At 52.3% G+C, this 15,615-nt stretch overlaps 10 protein-coding genes across 10 annotated transcripts; 4 read left to right on the top strand and 6 right to left on the bottom strand.

The window, feature by feature from the left end:
- Window positions 1–406: 406 nt before the first annotated feature.
- On the bottom strand, window positions 407–1,021 carry An03g04240 (hypothetical protein; the record flags this gene model as incomplete). Its single annotated transcript, XM_059747063.1, has 3 exons — window positions 407–555; window positions 646–753; window positions 925–1,021. 3 exons carry the CDS (start codon window positions 1,019–1,021, stop codon window positions 407–409), a joined length of 354 nt encoding a protein of 117 aa, XP_059605234.1.
- Window positions 1,022–1,088: 67 nt separating this feature from the next.
- An03g04250 (uncharacterized protein) lies at window positions 1,089–4,365 on the top strand (the record flags this gene model as incomplete). The annotated part of the gene is made up of 4 exons (XM_059747064.1): window positions 1,089–1,151; window positions 1,208–1,353; window positions 1,415–1,946; window positions 2,011–4,365. The coding sequence occupies 4 exons, from the start codon at window positions 1,089–1,091 to the stop codon at window positions 4,363–4,365; spliced, it is 3,096 nt and encodes a 1,031-aa protein (XP_059605235.1).
- A 629-nt stretch (window positions 4,366–4,994) lies between these two features.
- On the top strand, window positions 4,995–6,372 carry An03g04260 (uncharacterized protein; the record flags this gene model as incomplete). The annotated part of the gene is made up of 2 exons (XM_059747065.1): window positions 4,995–6,126; window positions 6,254–6,372. 2 exons carry the CDS (start codon window positions 4,995–4,997, stop codon window positions 6,370–6,372), a joined length of 1,251 nt encoding a protein of 416 aa, XP_059605236.1.
- A 15-nt stretch (window positions 6,373–6,387) lies between these two features.
- On the bottom strand, window positions 6,388–7,495 carry An03g04270 (hypothetical protein; the record flags this gene model as incomplete). Its single annotated transcript, XM_059747066.1, has 3 exons — window positions 6,388–6,597; window positions 7,061–7,124; window positions 7,218–7,495. 3 exons carry the CDS (start codon window positions 7,493–7,495, stop codon window positions 6,388–6,390), a joined length of 552 nt encoding a protein of 183 aa, XP_059605237.1.
- A 1,174-nt stretch (window positions 7,496–8,669) lies between these two features.
- Window positions 8,670–9,736, bottom strand: An03g04280 (uncharacterized protein; the record flags this gene model as incomplete). Its single annotated transcript, XM_001390272.3, has 3 exons — window positions 8,670–9,299; window positions 9,369–9,551; window positions 9,620–9,736. 3 exons carry the CDS (start codon window positions 9,734–9,736, stop codon window positions 8,670–8,672), a joined length of 930 nt encoding a protein of 309 aa, XP_001390309.1.
- A 79-nt stretch (window positions 9,737–9,815) lies between these two features.
- On the bottom strand, window positions 9,816–10,205 carry An03g04290 (hypothetical protein; the record flags this gene model as incomplete). Its single annotated transcript, XM_059747067.1, has 1 exon — window positions 9,816–10,205. One exon carries the CDS (start codon window positions 10,203–10,205, stop codon window positions 9,816–9,818), a length of 390 nt encoding a protein of 129 aa, XP_059605238.1.
- An 80-nt stretch (window positions 10,206–10,285) lies between these two features.
- Window positions 10,286–10,756, bottom strand: An03g04300 (uncharacterized protein; the record flags this gene model as incomplete). Its single annotated transcript, XM_059747068.1, has 3 exons — window positions 10,286–10,366; window positions 10,525–10,649; window positions 10,723–10,756. 3 exons carry the CDS (start codon window positions 10,754–10,756, stop codon window positions 10,286–10,288), a joined length of 240 nt encoding a protein of 79 aa, XP_059605239.1.
- A 25-nt stretch (window positions 10,757–10,781) lies between these two features.
- An03g04310 (uncharacterized protein) lies at window positions 10,782–11,395 on the top strand (the record flags this gene model as incomplete). The annotated part of the gene is made up of 2 exons (XM_001390275.1): window positions 10,782–11,156; window positions 11,243–11,395. 2 exons carry the CDS (start codon window positions 10,782–10,784, stop codon window positions 11,393–11,395), a joined length of 528 nt encoding a protein of 175 aa, XP_001390312.1.
- Window positions 11,396–11,631: 236 nt separating this feature from the next.
- An03g04320 (uncharacterized protein) lies at window positions 11,632–13,640 on the bottom strand (the record flags this gene model as incomplete). The annotated part of the gene is made up of 3 exons (XM_059747069.1): window positions 11,632–13,328; window positions 13,411–13,508; window positions 13,603–13,640. 3 exons carry the CDS (start codon window positions 13,638–13,640, stop codon window positions 11,632–11,634), a joined length of 1,833 nt encoding a protein of 610 aa, XP_059605240.1.
- A 398-nt stretch (window positions 13,641–14,038) lies between these two features.
- On the top strand, window positions 14,039–15,480 carry An03g04330 (uncharacterized protein; the record flags this gene model as incomplete). Its single annotated transcript, XM_001390277.3, has 2 exons — window positions 14,039–14,490; window positions 14,562–15,480. 2 exons carry the CDS (start codon window positions 14,039–14,041, stop codon window positions 15,478–15,480), a joined length of 1,371 nt encoding a protein of 456 aa, XP_001390314.3.
- Between the last annotated feature and the right edge of the window lie 135 nt (window positions 15,481–15,615).

Here is a 15,615-nt window from a genome sequence, read left to right on the forward strand (position 1 = left end):
GAGAAAAGAGCATCGACTGGCAAGGATGTGCAAGAAGAAGCTGCAGGTGTCCGAGCAGAAGGTGGCCCTGGATCCAAAGACTCCAAGAACACAGCTCTCAAGGTTGCACGGAGCAAGCAAGGGCCAAGGTAGAGGGGGAGGCGGAGGAAAGGTGGGGAGGGGCACCAAGCTAGTTATAGCTGGAATTTCCGATAGGGAGGTCGTGTGCGCAGGTAAGATTGAAGCTGGAAAAGTTTAGACGTGGAGAAAGCAAACGACTTAGAAGAACGATAAGCACAAGTAGCACTACTAAGTAGACTAGCAGCAGCAGTAGCCGAGCATTGAGACGTGGGAGAGACGCGGAAGTGGGTAATTTCCAAGAGCTCTCCGTTGGAGCTCCGGTTTGGTGGGCGGTGGGACGGAATTTCTAGTACGTACTGAGTAGTAAGTAATTATTGCCACGGCTGGTAAGGAGACGGAAGTTACCAGTCGTTACCGTCATTTTATCTCGCCGTTCATTCCGGTCGGGTAGATAGATACCGGTGATAGGTCGAGTAGCTGGCTGGGTTATTAGGCCTCAACACACCTGGAAACCTGGTAACTGGGGAATAGTTGATATATCAGAGAGTCAGTCATAATTAATCCACACGAGATGACTATCCCTACATGTCGTTCGGTCTGTTGCTGACCTTACTCGTCTAAAAGCAGCTTTGTCTGTTGGGGGTTCTTTTTTTATTCCAGTCGCTGCATGATCAGCCGGATGTGGTGGTGAAGCTATGACACCACACTACAGTTGATATAAGTGAATGACTACACTAACTGGTGCTAACCCAATTCACCAGTGTGAACCAAGCTGTTGCCCTCATCATTTTTTGATCTGGGTGTTATTTACACCAACCCACTACCGTATAGCTCTGGTGTCCCTTCTTCTCGTTGCTGTCTCACTCTGACCCATCATCCATTCGCATCCCACCTTCCTCTTTAACTCACCGCCTACTACTTCCGTGATAGCATTATCAACACGTGACACCCCTTTCACCATCTCTCACCAATCTATATCGCGCCAGTGACAGTTCCCCAGCCTAAACAAGGCCCTCATTGTTTCGGCCATGTCTGTGGACATCCCAGGCCAAGCCCTAGATGCGCAATTCCTCATCAATGAGGCAAAATCGGTACGCTTGCTGCTTGTTGATGAATCGAATAACCACTAAGGCATCGTTATCTCTAGCTCGTGTCCCAACTCTATGATCCGGGGAATACTGGGAACCCCGCCAAGATCAAAGCCATCCAAGAGCACCTACAGAGTCTTCAAAAAAGCCCCCAAGCATGGCTCATTGCTAATCAGCTTCTAAGTGAGAGCAGCACGGACTTAAGGTTCTTTGGTGCTTTGACGTTCACGGTCAAGATTAATCATGATTGGTTCGTTCCTTACGAGCCCCGATTTCCGCCAGTGGCCGTGGCTGACAGACGACTCATTCAGGCAAAGTCTAAGCCCTGAGGAGGCCCAAGAGCTTCTAGGACGGCTGATAGATCATTATGTCTTTCTCGTCAATGGAGGCGAGCGACCCTTGGTCATACGGAAGTTGGCTTCAAGCCTCGCAACCATATTCCTGAAACCCAACGCTCCCTGGTCAAGAGCACTCTGTAACCTGGCAGCATCACTGGCAGACGGGAAACATGTCTCAGAGGAGTACTGCAAGTCCATCGATTTGAGGAATGCAGTGCTCCCTGCTATGTCCGAGCGTCATGTGACCTCATTGCTCTATTTCTCCAACATTCTCGCCGAGGAGATTCACAGATGGAGTTCAGAACCAAGACGAAGCCGAGAGGAACACCATACATACGTAAATGTCAAGGACGCTTTTTCTGTCGTTGACTATGTTCTTTCTCATATTATGCGGCAGCACGCCTCTGGGATTCCGGCATCAGATGAGGCCCTGGGCACAGAAGCTATCAACTCATATCAAGTAGGTTTTGTTTTCCAAACTTTATTAGCTTCTCAGTTGCACCTTATATCTGACTACATCCCAGGCGTGGATGAATGTACGGAGCGCAATCCAATTGCGTGACTCGTTGTCTGTCTTGGACCTGGCCTCTACGACGGCTTACATAATTCAGAGCATGAAAGTACCTGGACTTGCGAAATCCGCAACACAGGTTGTGGTCGAGCTGATAGACTGGCGTGACAGTATCTTCACCCAGGATCATCTCACTGCAATTATGGAGTATGTTGTCAGTGATTTTGGGACTGCGCACGTCGCGTCACTTATGGAGGCCGATTTTGAGGACGAGAATATGACGTTCTTGGATCTTCTCTTGGCTTATGCGACGTTGAAGCAGAGAGATCTTATGACAAAGCAATTAGACCCACAGCATGCTAAAATGCTTACTCTTTTGCACACGCTGTTCAGGGCTCCTGGCTATGCAGCGGTGGACGATCCGGCCTCGCCGCTTGTTCTAGAGTGGTGGACAGAAGTTGCCGACGACCTCCAGGACTTATATTCGGACCTGGAAGATCAAACGAGTCTTGAGCCTGCTAAAAGGAATTTGGCCGAAGCGGCTTTGGACTGCTTTGAAAAGCTGAAGTTCCCTAGCCCAGAAGTGCTGCAAGGCTGGGGCGATGATGACCGTAGTGAGTTCGGTTCATTTCGGCGCGATGTGTGCGACTTCCTCCTAGCCATCTACCCAATGTTGGGGGTGGAGCTTGTCCGGGTCTTTCAAGAGCGAGCAAGAGTATCACTGGTACAGCAGGAATGGCGCACGTTTGAGGCTGCGATATTCTGCATTGCTCAGCTTTCGGAGGCTGTCGATGAAAACCAACACGCTGACGAGTGTCTCAATTCGATCTTCTTCTGTGATGACTTTGCTCGCCTGTGCGAAGGAAATGGAGTGCTAATCCCAGACAAACCACGTCAGACGTTAGTGGACATGCTGGGAAAGTATCAGTCGTACTTTGAACGCACGCATGCCTTGCTACCTCGCGTCCTTACGTTTCTTTTCGCATCTCTCGATGTTAGCTCGTGTGCGCCAACAGCATCCAAATCGATCGCATATCTTTGTAAATCATGCCGTAATGCTCTCACCTCAGAGCTGCCAGCCTTCATTGACCAGTTCGAGCATTTCCGCTTCAAACCCACGGCTACTACTCATACCATGGAAAAGGTGTTGGAAGGAATCGCTGCCATCATCCAAACGTTGCCTACGGATGAAGCAAAGTCACAAGTCATTGAACGGATTCTCCAATTTTTCCATGGGCAGGCAGAGGCGGCCCGTGATGAGGCGGTTAGCGGTTTAGTGGAGCAGGCTCAGACCCGTGGTCAGTTTGTGCTGCGCTGCGTCGCAAGTATTGGCAAAGGCCTAAGAACCGACGGTGAGGTGAACCTGGAGTCGAACGATCATGGAGATGGTGACCCCTACCCGCCAACATTCTGGAATACGGGAAGTGGCGCCGTGTCTCAGAGCCTGATCATGCAATGCATGCAGCTGCTCATCACTGATTTCCCTGTCGATGTGACCATGATCGAAGCCGCATGCGACATCTTGAAGGCTGGTTATATTGAAAATACAGGGCCATATGTCTTCCCACCAATGGTAACTGTCAACTTCGTCAAGAGCATACCTCTAGGTAGTGTTGGTACTGACATAGTGATGGGTACGGCTTCATCTTTCCTTGCATCTCATAGCTCACATTGTCAGCGAATCCGTGACGAAACGGTTGCGCTGATAGTGCACGTGTATGACACTTTCTGTTGGATGCATGAAAAGCCTGAGTACTATGACCCCGAAGTCGCCAATAGCGGCATCGACTTCCTCACACGCTTGCTCCCCAAATATCACCCTTTCTTATTTGCGCTCACGACGCCGCCCCAAGAAGCCAGCCAGGCTCCTTCATCCAATGGGGGTGACCTTGCACGGCCGTCAGTCCTTGAAGCTGTCTTGAATTTCACTCTCCTGTCATTGCGAGGGCCTGAACCACTTCCGCTCCGCTCCGCCTCGCAGTTCTGGGTCAACGTGCTGACGCTTCCGAGCGACGGTGGGTCTATCCAGACTGCCATCATGCAGTGTCTTCCAGCTCTTTGTCGTATCCTGATCAGTCAAGTGGCCGGGCGATGCGCGCGGTCGGACCTAGAGCATCTCTGTGAGGTGCTTCGAAAGCTCATCTTCAAACAACAAGGGGCTGCGCGCCCCCACCTCGCCGCGGCGCTGGACGATCTAGGTAGCAATGGCACTTCCAACCAACATCAAGGTGCGTCTACGTCGCCCGAGGACAGGCAACGCTTCCTTGCGTCACTGCTAGCGGCAAGGGGTGCCAGAGCGCAAACCAGTCAGTTGACGCGCACGTTCTGGGTCAAATGTCGGGGAGTGAGTTTCGACTACGTTGGGTAGATAATAAAGTTATCCGGCTGCGGTTTGGAACAGGATGGGGACAGGAGTGGAATACAGTCAAGTCGCTAGCATTGGATCAACCAGAGTAAAAAAGATATAAGAAAAAAACAAGGATGCTTATACTATAAGTCCAAAGTGAGGCTGTAAAGGGAATGATGCAGTGAGTCGCCACCCTGAACGACAACAAGCGCTGCTCATGTGTACGCATGTGTGAAGCCCCCATAGGATCATGGCCGTGGAACTGATGCAAGTTGCGCAGACACGATGACCTGGCAGTCGGCCAAACTGGCCTGTGCGCCTCGTTTTACCTCAGCCACAGAGGCGGTGCATGCTTGGCCCTACAAAGTAAGGGGCAGCACGACACTTTACTCCCTATGGGGCATCGGTTTCAGGTGTCGCCTCGATTTTTCGCCAGATGCTAATTTAGGTTGATCGGCTGTTAATATAACGCGATGTGGGTCTCTGCCCCCTTAGCCCATGAGCAAATAAAGCCCTTCAACCTCGGAATTCTGTCGCTGGTCTGCTTCTAAACAGGCCTGGTGATATTGCCGCGCTCTTTCTTGCCTGTTCTTTCCCACGCTTATTCCACACTATTTGCTCTTTGCTGAAGCGCTGCATAACCTCCCACCATGCCTCACATTGCAAATACGCCAGAAGCCGTATTGGGTCGCACAGACTCGCTTGATCCGGCCACAACTTGTCGCGGAGTTACCTCCAACGGGCGGCCATGTCGCCGTGCTCTGGCGTCTCCATCGCCATCAGATACACCGGCTTCAAAGCCACAACAAACAGACCTCTCTGCAATGTACTGCTGGCAGCACAAAGATCAGGCAGTGCCTGTTTCGCAGGTGAACAGCGGGCCCTATCCTTCGCGGTTGAAGCCTCGTGGCAGTATCGACACTCTAATGGAGCGGTTAGGGTTGATGGATCTTAACGACGCAGGGACTTCAGACAAGCGTCGCAAACAGCGGAAACCAGCACCAAAGAAGCGGACCAGACGGACTATATGCTGCTGCTTCGAGGTCATCGAGGAGGAAGACATCCGGCCGTCGCGGCCGGTCAATGCTCCAACGGAGATGCAACAAGCGCCCGCTGGGAAGCTGTCATCGCCAACCCCATCCCTGTCTCCTCACCAGGTGCCTGTTCGGCCCAGTAAACCAGGCTCTTCCTCTTCAGGAACTGATGACGACATTCTTTCTTGGATTCCGTCTGGCCTTACGCCGGAGACGACCTCCAACCTCACCGCAGAGCTGGCCAAGCCTATTTCGGAAGCCGACGAGCCAGGCTACATCTACATGTTTTGGATGACACCGTCGACATCTGAGTCCAGAGAACCACCTTCTTCAGAGGTAGCCTCGAACCTCATGCCGCCGACCTCCTCCCCAGGTCGTGACCGCCGCGTAAGCGATGCCATTCGGACCGCCCGTGATCTCAATGCCTTAGCATCTGCACCAACTCATGACAGCCCCGGCACGCTCCGATTAAAGATTGGACGGGCCAACAACGTGCAGCGACGACTCAACGAGTGGAGCCGACAATGCAGCCATCATCTCACCTTGATCCGATACTACCCTTACACACCCTCCACCCCGCAACCATCGCCATCTCGACGCGGTGGCGGCGGTGATGATAGTACGGCAACTCTTGTCCCGGGACGCAAAGTGCCCCATGTCCACCGTGTGGAACGGCTCATCCATCTGGAGCTAGCGGACGTACGGATCCGCGACCTAGGGAAATGTGCGGACTGCGGACGGGAGCATCGTGAGTGGTTTGAGATCACGGCGGAGAAGACATCCCTGAAACGGGTGGACGATTGTATTCGTCGATGGGTGAAATGGGCGGAAACGCATTAGCTGTTCAAACAATTGACACTACTATTATCCGTTAGGAATGTCCTGCGAACGTCTCGATTACTACTTTAGCCAAAGCCTGTTGGATAGCATAACAATGATAAGAATAACAACAACAATAACCTTTCCCTACACCATCTGTTGTAGTCCGAACTAATTCACCGACATTCAATCATCTCCCAAGTCTCCGGAACCTCTCTAGTAGTACTGAGAAGTTACCGAACATGATCAGCATACTCATCATGAACCACAACCAGGCATAAACAACTATATCCATGGCATGTGTTGAGAAAGCGGCTAGTGCGTGGCCGATACCGGAAATAACCCCAAGAACAATGATTATCATTGGTATCCCGTAGAGACTCGCCAGGAGTACAGGGCCCTGGGACGTTAAGTTCAGTAGGAAAGACACCGATCAGCTTAGTTTCTCATTTTGTAGTCTGAGATGAAGGGGTTGTGACTGACTGGTAGTGTGGATGCATTTAAGAAAACCTCTCTTGACTGATTTGGGATAGTGAGAGACATTTTATTATTTTTGTCTTTGGTGTGGATGTTTGATAATGAAGACGGAGCAGCATGAGGGTGACTGTGTGGTATTCGAGGAGACGGGATTGCTTTCCATGATGATGTAAAGAATTGACTCGATGATGAACTTTGAAACACTTATGGCTCTGAAGCGGTAAATGAGTGCAAGTTGTGTGTGGGAAGAGAAAGAAAAGAACAGAAAAATGGATCTTGAATGATTTGAGATGGAGGGTAAACGATTCCCGTAAACTATCTAGTACAAAAACACGATAAACTCCATCACAACTCCATCGCTAGTAGTAACCGTGATACAAACCCACCATGTCCATACTCAATCCCTCTATGGTCCTTCCAGCAATCAGCAATCCTTTTCCTGTGAATCCCCTCCCTCTTCACAACGCCTCCTGGTAGTAAACTCATCCAAGACTGCCCTGACATTAGCCCAATCTATCTGGCAAAGGCCCGGGAGGCCACAACCTATCGACGACGAGCCCAAATATAATCACAAACACTAATTTGCACGACCTATAGGCGATCACGCAGGTCCACACTATAGCCGCGACCACCAGGAGCACGGGGCTGATGACGAACATCGAGAAGAGGCCAAATACGACAACGGCGATACACCCGCATATGGCCGTGCCGAAGACGAATAATGCAATGGGGATTGAAGCTAGGAAAAGTATAGGAATAGTGATGATCCCAATTAGAGCGGTGAGCGTGATGGGGATCATGGGAATTACGGCGAGATTCATCGTATACTAGAAGACGTTAAAGGCTATTTTATTTGTATTGGTGTATAGAGAGAGCGGCGCAGGGACGGTGCTAATTGAGTGATCAGCCGAATAAGTGAGCGTGTATAGCAGTGGATTATCATGCATAGAGAGTGACCAGAATGAAAGTTAAGAAGTGGAAGGATCGTGTAGAGTATAAGCTCTACTCTCTACTACTAGTTCATGCTATGCTGTAGTACTTTGTGCCTTCCATACTTGGTAGGAGGTAGGATAGAAGGAAGTGGCGGCCTGAGGAACTTAGTACTAGTCTCGAAGATGCCTAGGGAGGCAGTCTTGGGGGGTTTTAGTAGTTGGCCCTAGTTGCAGCCATACAGCACTTTTACAAAGTGATTCCTCCAAGCCGGAAGGCACATGACCGAAATTTGGTTGATATGGCATTGCGTTTACGGAGTAAGTAGCCGTATTACTAACTAGCGGTATAGTAAGAGCTGTCAATGCAGATTACCCGTCTGTAAGGTGCTATGTTAGGTATGGTAATCGAAGTAATTTTCTTGCCTAGACTTTCATCGGCGTTGGCTCGGCGGATCATTTGAATAATCAATGTCAGTCAAAGACTCAAGAGAGGGCGCGATGGGTCCCCTGTCCTCAACTCAACAAAAGATAGTGGAATCTTCTCGGCGTGCTTTTGGGGTTCGAACACGAAGGTGAGTCAATTGTTCACCGGGGGGATGGGTCTTTGCGCGCTTTTATCGGCGGATCGGCGGCAAGCCGAGGGCGCCTTCCGGGCCGTCGCTAGCCTGGAAGACGGAGTTGAGCTGTTGCTCCGGTAGCTCCTTTGTTATGATTATGATCGTCTCCAAGGTACGTGTTCGAGATGATTATATCAGATGCCCTTTTTCCTTAAAGATGTGTGAGATAATTGGCTGGCTATAGTCAGGTCAGACGATCAATCTACTGTGGAACGCTGAAGTGCGCCAAGGAACCCGAAAGTGAGAAAGTCTAAAATAAAAACTCCCTCTAACCACTGCATTTCTATTACTCAAAGGATAGTAGATCATGTGCTCATGGCTCATATCAACAATGTACTAAGACAAATCGCCTCGACGGCAGCAAATGCAACACAAGTGTACAAAAACACAGTAGACCAGCTTTTCCAACGCCCGCGATGAAATTAAGCCTCTAGAATGATCCTCGCTTACCATCCCCGCTTGGCGAGCTTGTCGGCCTCGGACATCTGCGCCACGTTGATGCCCACCATGGCCTCACCCAGACCCTCGCTCACCTCGGCCAGAACCTTGGGGTCGCGGAAGTGGGTGACGGCCTGCACGATGGCCTTGGCGCGCTTCTTCGCATCGCCAGACTTGAAGATACCGGAACCAACAAACACACCATCGCAGCCCAGCTGCATCATGAGCGCCGCATCGGCAGGGGTGGCAACGCCACCAGCAGCAAAGTTCACCACGGGCAGACGACCCTTCTCGGCCGTCTCACGGAGCAACTCATAGGGAACCTCCAGCTGACGGGCAAACTGGCGCAGCTCGGGCTCGTAGTCGGCAGAGGACTGATAGATGGCACGGGCACGGGCAATGTCCGAGCTGACCTGGCGGATGTGCTTGACAGCTTCCACGACGTCTCCGGTACCGGCCTCACCCTTGGTGCGAATCATGGCAGCGCCCTCAGAGATACGGCGAAGAGCCTCACCCAAGTTGCGGCAGCCACAGACGAAGGGAACCTTGAAGTTGTGCTTGGTAACGTGGTAGACGTCGTCGGCGGGGGTCAGGACTTCCGACTCGTCAATGTAGTCGACGCCAATGGCTTCGAGGATCTAGTGGACGGTGTGTTAGTCTGTGGCGAAACGGACAGCCGTGAGAGAGAATTGTTGACTGTAGCTTACCTGGCACTCAACGAAGTGTCCAATACGAGCCTTGGCCATAACGGGGATGGTGACGGCCTTCTGGATCTCCTTGATCATGCCGGGATCGGACATGCGAGCCACGCCACCCGTTGCTCTAATGTCGGCGGGGACACGCTCGAGGGCCATGACAGCGGCAGCACCGGCCTCTTCAGCAATGCGAGCCTGTTGACATTCAAACGTTAGCAATGACTGACTCAAATTGAGCTTAGGTATCCCATGTAGAGGCATACCTGTTCCGCATTGACAACATCCATGATCACGCCACCCTTCAACATCTGAGCCAAACCGGCCTTCAGAGTGAAGGTGTTGGCAGTGCCGTTGGAATCGCCATTCTGCTGGGAAGCCATTGTGGAGGGAAGAAAGATTCAATGGGATGAAGACCAAGAGTATGTACGAGAAAAGAAATCCAGAAGGAATGTAGGCACCCTAGAGAATGGAGAGGAAGCGAGTAGGATAAGAAAGAAGGAGGAGAATATCGAGAGAAAGAAAAGGCAGGAGTGAGTCAACGGTCGACGAGAAACTACTACTACTAAGTACTCCGTACTGAACTATCAGTAACGCCGCCCGGTCGCCTCCGCGGGGACGACCAGCAGCGTCTGGACCAACCAGTGCCGGTTCCTGCTTTCTACCCCTCGATTTTTTCCCCGCGGCGGCCGACTTTTTCCTGCCGTCGTTCGCAGGGCGGCCGTGGCAGCCAATCACCGCCCGCCCGTCCCTCCCTCGCTGCCTATAGAGTTCGTCACGTGATACGTGGCCTTCTGGATTTCCCGCGGTTTTCCACCTTGGCGTATCGTAATGCTGGTCACGTCTGGTCATGCAGGTCGTGTGTATGGTCACCGTCGTATTCCTCGTCAACTATTCCTGTCTGCCTCAGGCATTAATGTTAACCGCAGTCCTCATCTCCAATCATCTTTCCTATCCGAGGCATGCTTGCTTGCTTGCGTGCTTCCATTGCTTGCTTCCTTCTCCTCATCCTTCTGCCAACCTCAACATCTTCTCTCTGTCCACAGCCATTGACTGCAGCAGTCGATCGATTTATACGTTCTATTCTGAACGAATACCTCCTGCTTCTCTTCATATCATATATCCTTCCTTCCCAAGCTTCTTCTACCACAAATTACTTAGAACGGGGTACCCTCTCTAGGCTAATCCCCGTGACGTCACCGTACGCATACCAACGGCGCAACTCAAGACAGCTGAGACCACAGCCATAACCATAACCTGCAGCACCCTTCAGGTCCTCCTCATCCCATCTCATTCCTATAATCCATTCCTCCCGCCCATCCCGTTACCGACAATCAAATATCAATTGCGCTCAATTGTCTCACCATACCCTCTCCCAAGCAAGTCCCTCCTATCCTATCCATCGCAACCACATTGTCGCAACCAACAATGGCCTTCCTCCTCAGCCGCACAACCACCACTCTTCTAGGCACCGGCCTCGGTGTCGGCCTCTCCCTCTCCCTCTACCCACTCTCCCCCTTCCGCGCACCCCCAATGCAATGCCAATACACCGCCCCCTACTACCGCCCCGAATCCCAGACCTCCCCGGACTCCGGCTGGGCCATGGACGCTCAGGATCCGTTGCTGCGCAAACAAGGCACCACCAGAAATTCACACCATACTACAGGCGGTGGGATTCTGACAGCCTCGAACATGCGCCAGGTGAGTCTGGGGAGCGTGCTGGGGCTGGTTGTGGGTGTGGGGTTGAGGGCCTTTTCAAGAGTGTTAGTGGTGCTTTTGGGGATGGGGATTGTTGCTGTTGAGGTGGGTTTGATTGATCCCTTACTTCCTTCCCATTTTTGTTTTGGTTGGTTAAATGGGGATTGTGGCTAATACTGATATCATTGTAGTGGGCTGCGGCAAGAGGATACAATTTGCTTCCGGTCAACACTCTGCAGAAGTACTTCAAGCGGGTGGATCTGCAAAAGACAGTGTCGCATCATATTCCCTTCAAGATCAGTTTTGGGGCTACGATGGGGTTGGCTGCGTTTGCGCAGTTTTAGGCGAGCTAAGCTGAGATATACAATACGATCTGATATGGTGGTATCATATCCCGAAGAAGAGTCTATGTATCTTGTCTAGCGAATGAAAAAACACCGGGCTTACTATTCTTCAATTGCTGGCATAATTATACTGTGTTATACAGGGTATCATGGATTTATGCCATGCCGTGCAAGGCGCTATACTATCCTATCCTATCCTATACTATCTATCAATCTATCTTTCTGTCAGTCAACAATCAACTCAATACCAGATCTTCCAAAACACCCTCCATCTCGTCACGTGCCAATGGCACTCCCAAAATTTCCATGCCACTGGTATCCATCCGCGAAGTAATCATTTGATGATCATGAAACTCCTTCAACAATGTCCGGAACATCATCTCCGACGAGGCAATGAACTCCTCCGCCGCTTTCTGATACAGCATCCGGAACTCAATGCCCGTTTCATCTCCTCGGCCGTTGCTGCTGTCCCCTCCCCCATTAACACCACCATCCACGTCATCATCCGATATATGTCCCTCATCAGCCATAGAGAGCAGCTCCGTAAGAAGTAACCGATACAGGTTCCTTGCGTTCTCAGGAAGACTCTTCAACACGAATTCGACACCCTCCTTACCACCGACACGGCGACCCTTTCTTCCCAGCAAAGTGCTGACCTCCTCAACAACATCGAACTCGGTATCAAACGGCGCGAAGGTTGTACAGTCGTGGAAGACGAAGTTGAACTGGTCACGCAGGCTGAGATCCCACATCAACAATAGATTCGGGGTATCCGCCGTCGCGAGAAGATGAATCTTCGGCGTAGCTGCTAAACGGGCAAGGAGGGCTTGGTTCGCCGCTCTCCGTAGGGCAGGGGCATCGATTGAGTTGATGAGAACGGTAATTGGTTTCTGAGAGGATCGGGACTTTAATACGGACTGGAGCAATTCGAGGACTTCTTGGGGTTGAGAGCCCATCTTGGAAGGGATATCGGCGCCCAGGACGGCGGTGACGATCGTGGCGAAGATGGAACGGATGGAGATGTTGGGCGTGTGTCCATTGACGATGACTACGGAGCTCGAGGCGGAACTGCTGTGATGGCGGTGGTAGAGCCAGTCTGCGAATTCTTGGAGAAGGCGGCGCTTGGAGCCGTAGCCGTAGAGGCAAATATTGAAGCCTTGGTCGAACTCGAAGTCCCACTGAGGGAAGGACCGGCAGTGGAGGTCGAGAAGGAAAGACTTCTCTTGTTTGTATGGGTCTGCGTATTGTGACATCCTTTCGAAGTACTCCTCGTGCGTTAAGAGGTTTACTTTGCCTAGGTTGTTGTTCGAAGTACGGGGTGGTCCGGCGCGGTTTTGGAAAAAGTATCGCTCATGGGCTGGGAGTTCTCCTTCTGGTGTGGGAGAACGCTTGTTCTTTGCGCCCTTTGGTCGTCCTGCACGACGTTTGGGTGTGGGTGCTGCTTCTGCCGCATCTTTTGCGGCTGGTTGAGTAGACTCCTCCTCGATGGATTCTAATACACCGTTCCCTGTCACTGATATTTTGTCAGGGGCCTCGTTGGTATCATCCTGTAGGATCTCCTCCGCAAGACGATCAGCACCGTCCCATATCTCCTCGTCATCCTGTTCAAGGAGAAGACGAGCGCTCTTCTTCTTAGCGGACCGGTCGGCACGGGCTTTCGACGGGGTTGCAACAGTTGACTTTTTCGTGGGCGTTGAAAACAGGTTCTTCGCTTTGGCCTTCTGTGTTGGAGTCTTCAGCCCTGAAGCTTTAAGAGCTGCCGGTGTGTTGTCGGCCTGGGCTTTTTGAGGTGTCGATTTCACTCGTTTCGTAGGGGTGGTGGTGGCTTCGGGGGTTCGTTCACGTTCACCGTTGGTATGCCCATTTACGGTGCCATTGGTAGCCGTAGTCCTCTGCCTCTTGGGCGTAGAGATAGGGAATTGATCATCGGATTCTGGATGCTTGCGTTTCATTTTAGTCAATGGGTCCGGGGAGGTTATCGAAGCAGCTTCGGGGGAATGGCGGAGAGCAAATACCATCCGGGGCACAACAAAGCTCTTCTGGAGGTCCAGAAGGGACGACGAGCACAACAGAGGACGCGAGGGATGGGCGCGCTTGCTGGGAATGCTGATCGCTGATAGATCTGGTCGGCTCCCTCGTGGCTACTTTTTTGCCTTGCGATGGGCGCGTCTGGAACGCGCAGCAAATCAATCAATGGCAGGCCCGACGGTTTCTCCGATTCCGCGATATCGGAGCGGCATTTCATCGCCGCGAATCGCATCACTTCACCTTTCCTGTTTCCGGTGCTTTGGGCTTGTCCTATTCTTATATCCTCCATTGGGACTGCTCACTTGGTTGCATGGCAGTGGTCTACACGTCCACTTTGCCCGATAGGATTTAGCTGCGGTTGTGAGTTCCTGACAAGTCGAGCGAGTCAATTCGGTGAGTCATTTATCTACTTCTATTTATCTCCGATCCTCTCTCCCTGCAGGTATATATACCCAAAGACGTCTCTGCAGCCCTAAGGAAGGCATCCACACCCATTGGATTTCCCAATATAAATACCTCTAATTGCAGGGAGCAGGTTTACTGACCTCTGCTCATCTGCCCCAGGAAAAAGGAATCCCAATGGCTTTGCCTACCCACTCGGCGGCCACTACCACCATGGCTACCTTCGCCCGCATGGTGAAGGGCCAAGTGCGTTACTACTCTGCGCCCTTGGATATGGCCATTCCCGCCTCCAAGCAGAAGTATATCCCTGCCTCCGGTACCTACCCCAAGGGCTTCTCCGTCTCCGGAACCCACGTCGGCGTGAAGGCGTCGAACACCAGGTTCCCGGACCTGGCCCTCATCTCCTCCGAGACGCCCTGCTCCGCCGCCGCCGTCTTCACCACCAACAAGTTCCAAGCCGCCCCGGTCCAAGCAAGCAAGAATACTCTGAAGGCTACTCAAGGCGAAGGCATCCGGTCCGTGGTAATTAACTCGGGCTGCGCCAACGCCGTGACAGGTAAAGGCGGCCTCGAGGATGCCGTGAGCATGGGCGCCAAAGTCGACGAGTGCAATGGCCTCGCCCAGCCCAGCACTCTCGTCATGAGCACTGGTGTCATCGGTCAACGGTAACGACCCTTTCGCTATTCCCAGTTCTCCCACCAGCAGCTCATCACTAACAACCCAACCCTCACAACAGCCTCCCCATCTCCAAGATCCTCGACAAAATCCCCACTGCGCACTCGACCCTCTCCTCCACCCACGATTCCTGGCTCACGACTGCCCGCGCTATCTGCACAACAGACACCTTCCCCAAGCTCCTCTCCCAGACGTTCACTCTCCCCTCATCCCCCAACCGCACGTACCGGCTCGCCGGAATGACCAAAGGTGCCGGCATGATCCACCCGAACATGGCCACCCTCCTGGGAGTCCTCTGCACCGATGCGCCCATTGCCTCCTCAGCCCTCCAACCGCTCCTCAAGCACGCTGTATCCCGCTCCTTCAACTCCATCTCCGTAGACGGCGACACCAGCACAAATGACACCATCGCCATCCTGGCCAACGGCGCAGCCGGTGGCGCACCCATTACCTCGACCTCGTCCGCAGACTACACGGCCATGCAGAATGTCCTGACCTCATTCGCGCAATCTCTCTCGCAACTCGTTGTCCGGGACGGTGAAGGCGCCACTAAGTTCGTAACGGTCCGTGTGCAGAACTCCCCCGACTACGAGTCCGCCCGACTGATCGCATCGACGATCGCGCGGTCCCCGCTTGTCAAGACTGCTTTGTACGGAAAGGACGCGAACTGGGGCCGGATTCTGTGCGCGATTGGCTACACGCAGGGCGTTGCAGAGGGGACGGTGGTGCCGGAACGGACTAGTGTTAGCTTCAAGCCTGTGGATGGTAGCGCAGAGTTGAAGTTGTTGGTGAACGGCGAGCCGGAGCAGGTGGATGAGGATCGCGCGGCGGTTATTCTGCAGGAGGAAGATTTGGAGATTGTGGTTGACCTTGGGGGTGGTGAGAAGGGTGAGAAGGGTCTTGGTGGGGAGGAGGCGATTTATTGGTTCTGTGACTTCAGTCACGAGTATGTGACTATTAATGGTGATTATCGGACTTAGATGAGGGGAAAGGAAATACCAATGTGCAGTGCTTACACTGCACATTGATTGTATAAGTGTGGTTTCGGTATATACCCGCAATTGTTACCTAGTATAGAGATTTATCAGACACCCCTTGCAGTTGGAGTAGAAAGA

Source organism: Aspergillus niger (assembly GCF_000002855.4).
Source record: "Aspergillus niger supercontig An03".
In the NCBI taxonomy this organism is placed as follows: domain Eukaryota; kingdom Fungi; phylum Ascomycota; class Eurotiomycetes; order Eurotiales; family Aspergillaceae; genus Aspergillus; species Aspergillus niger.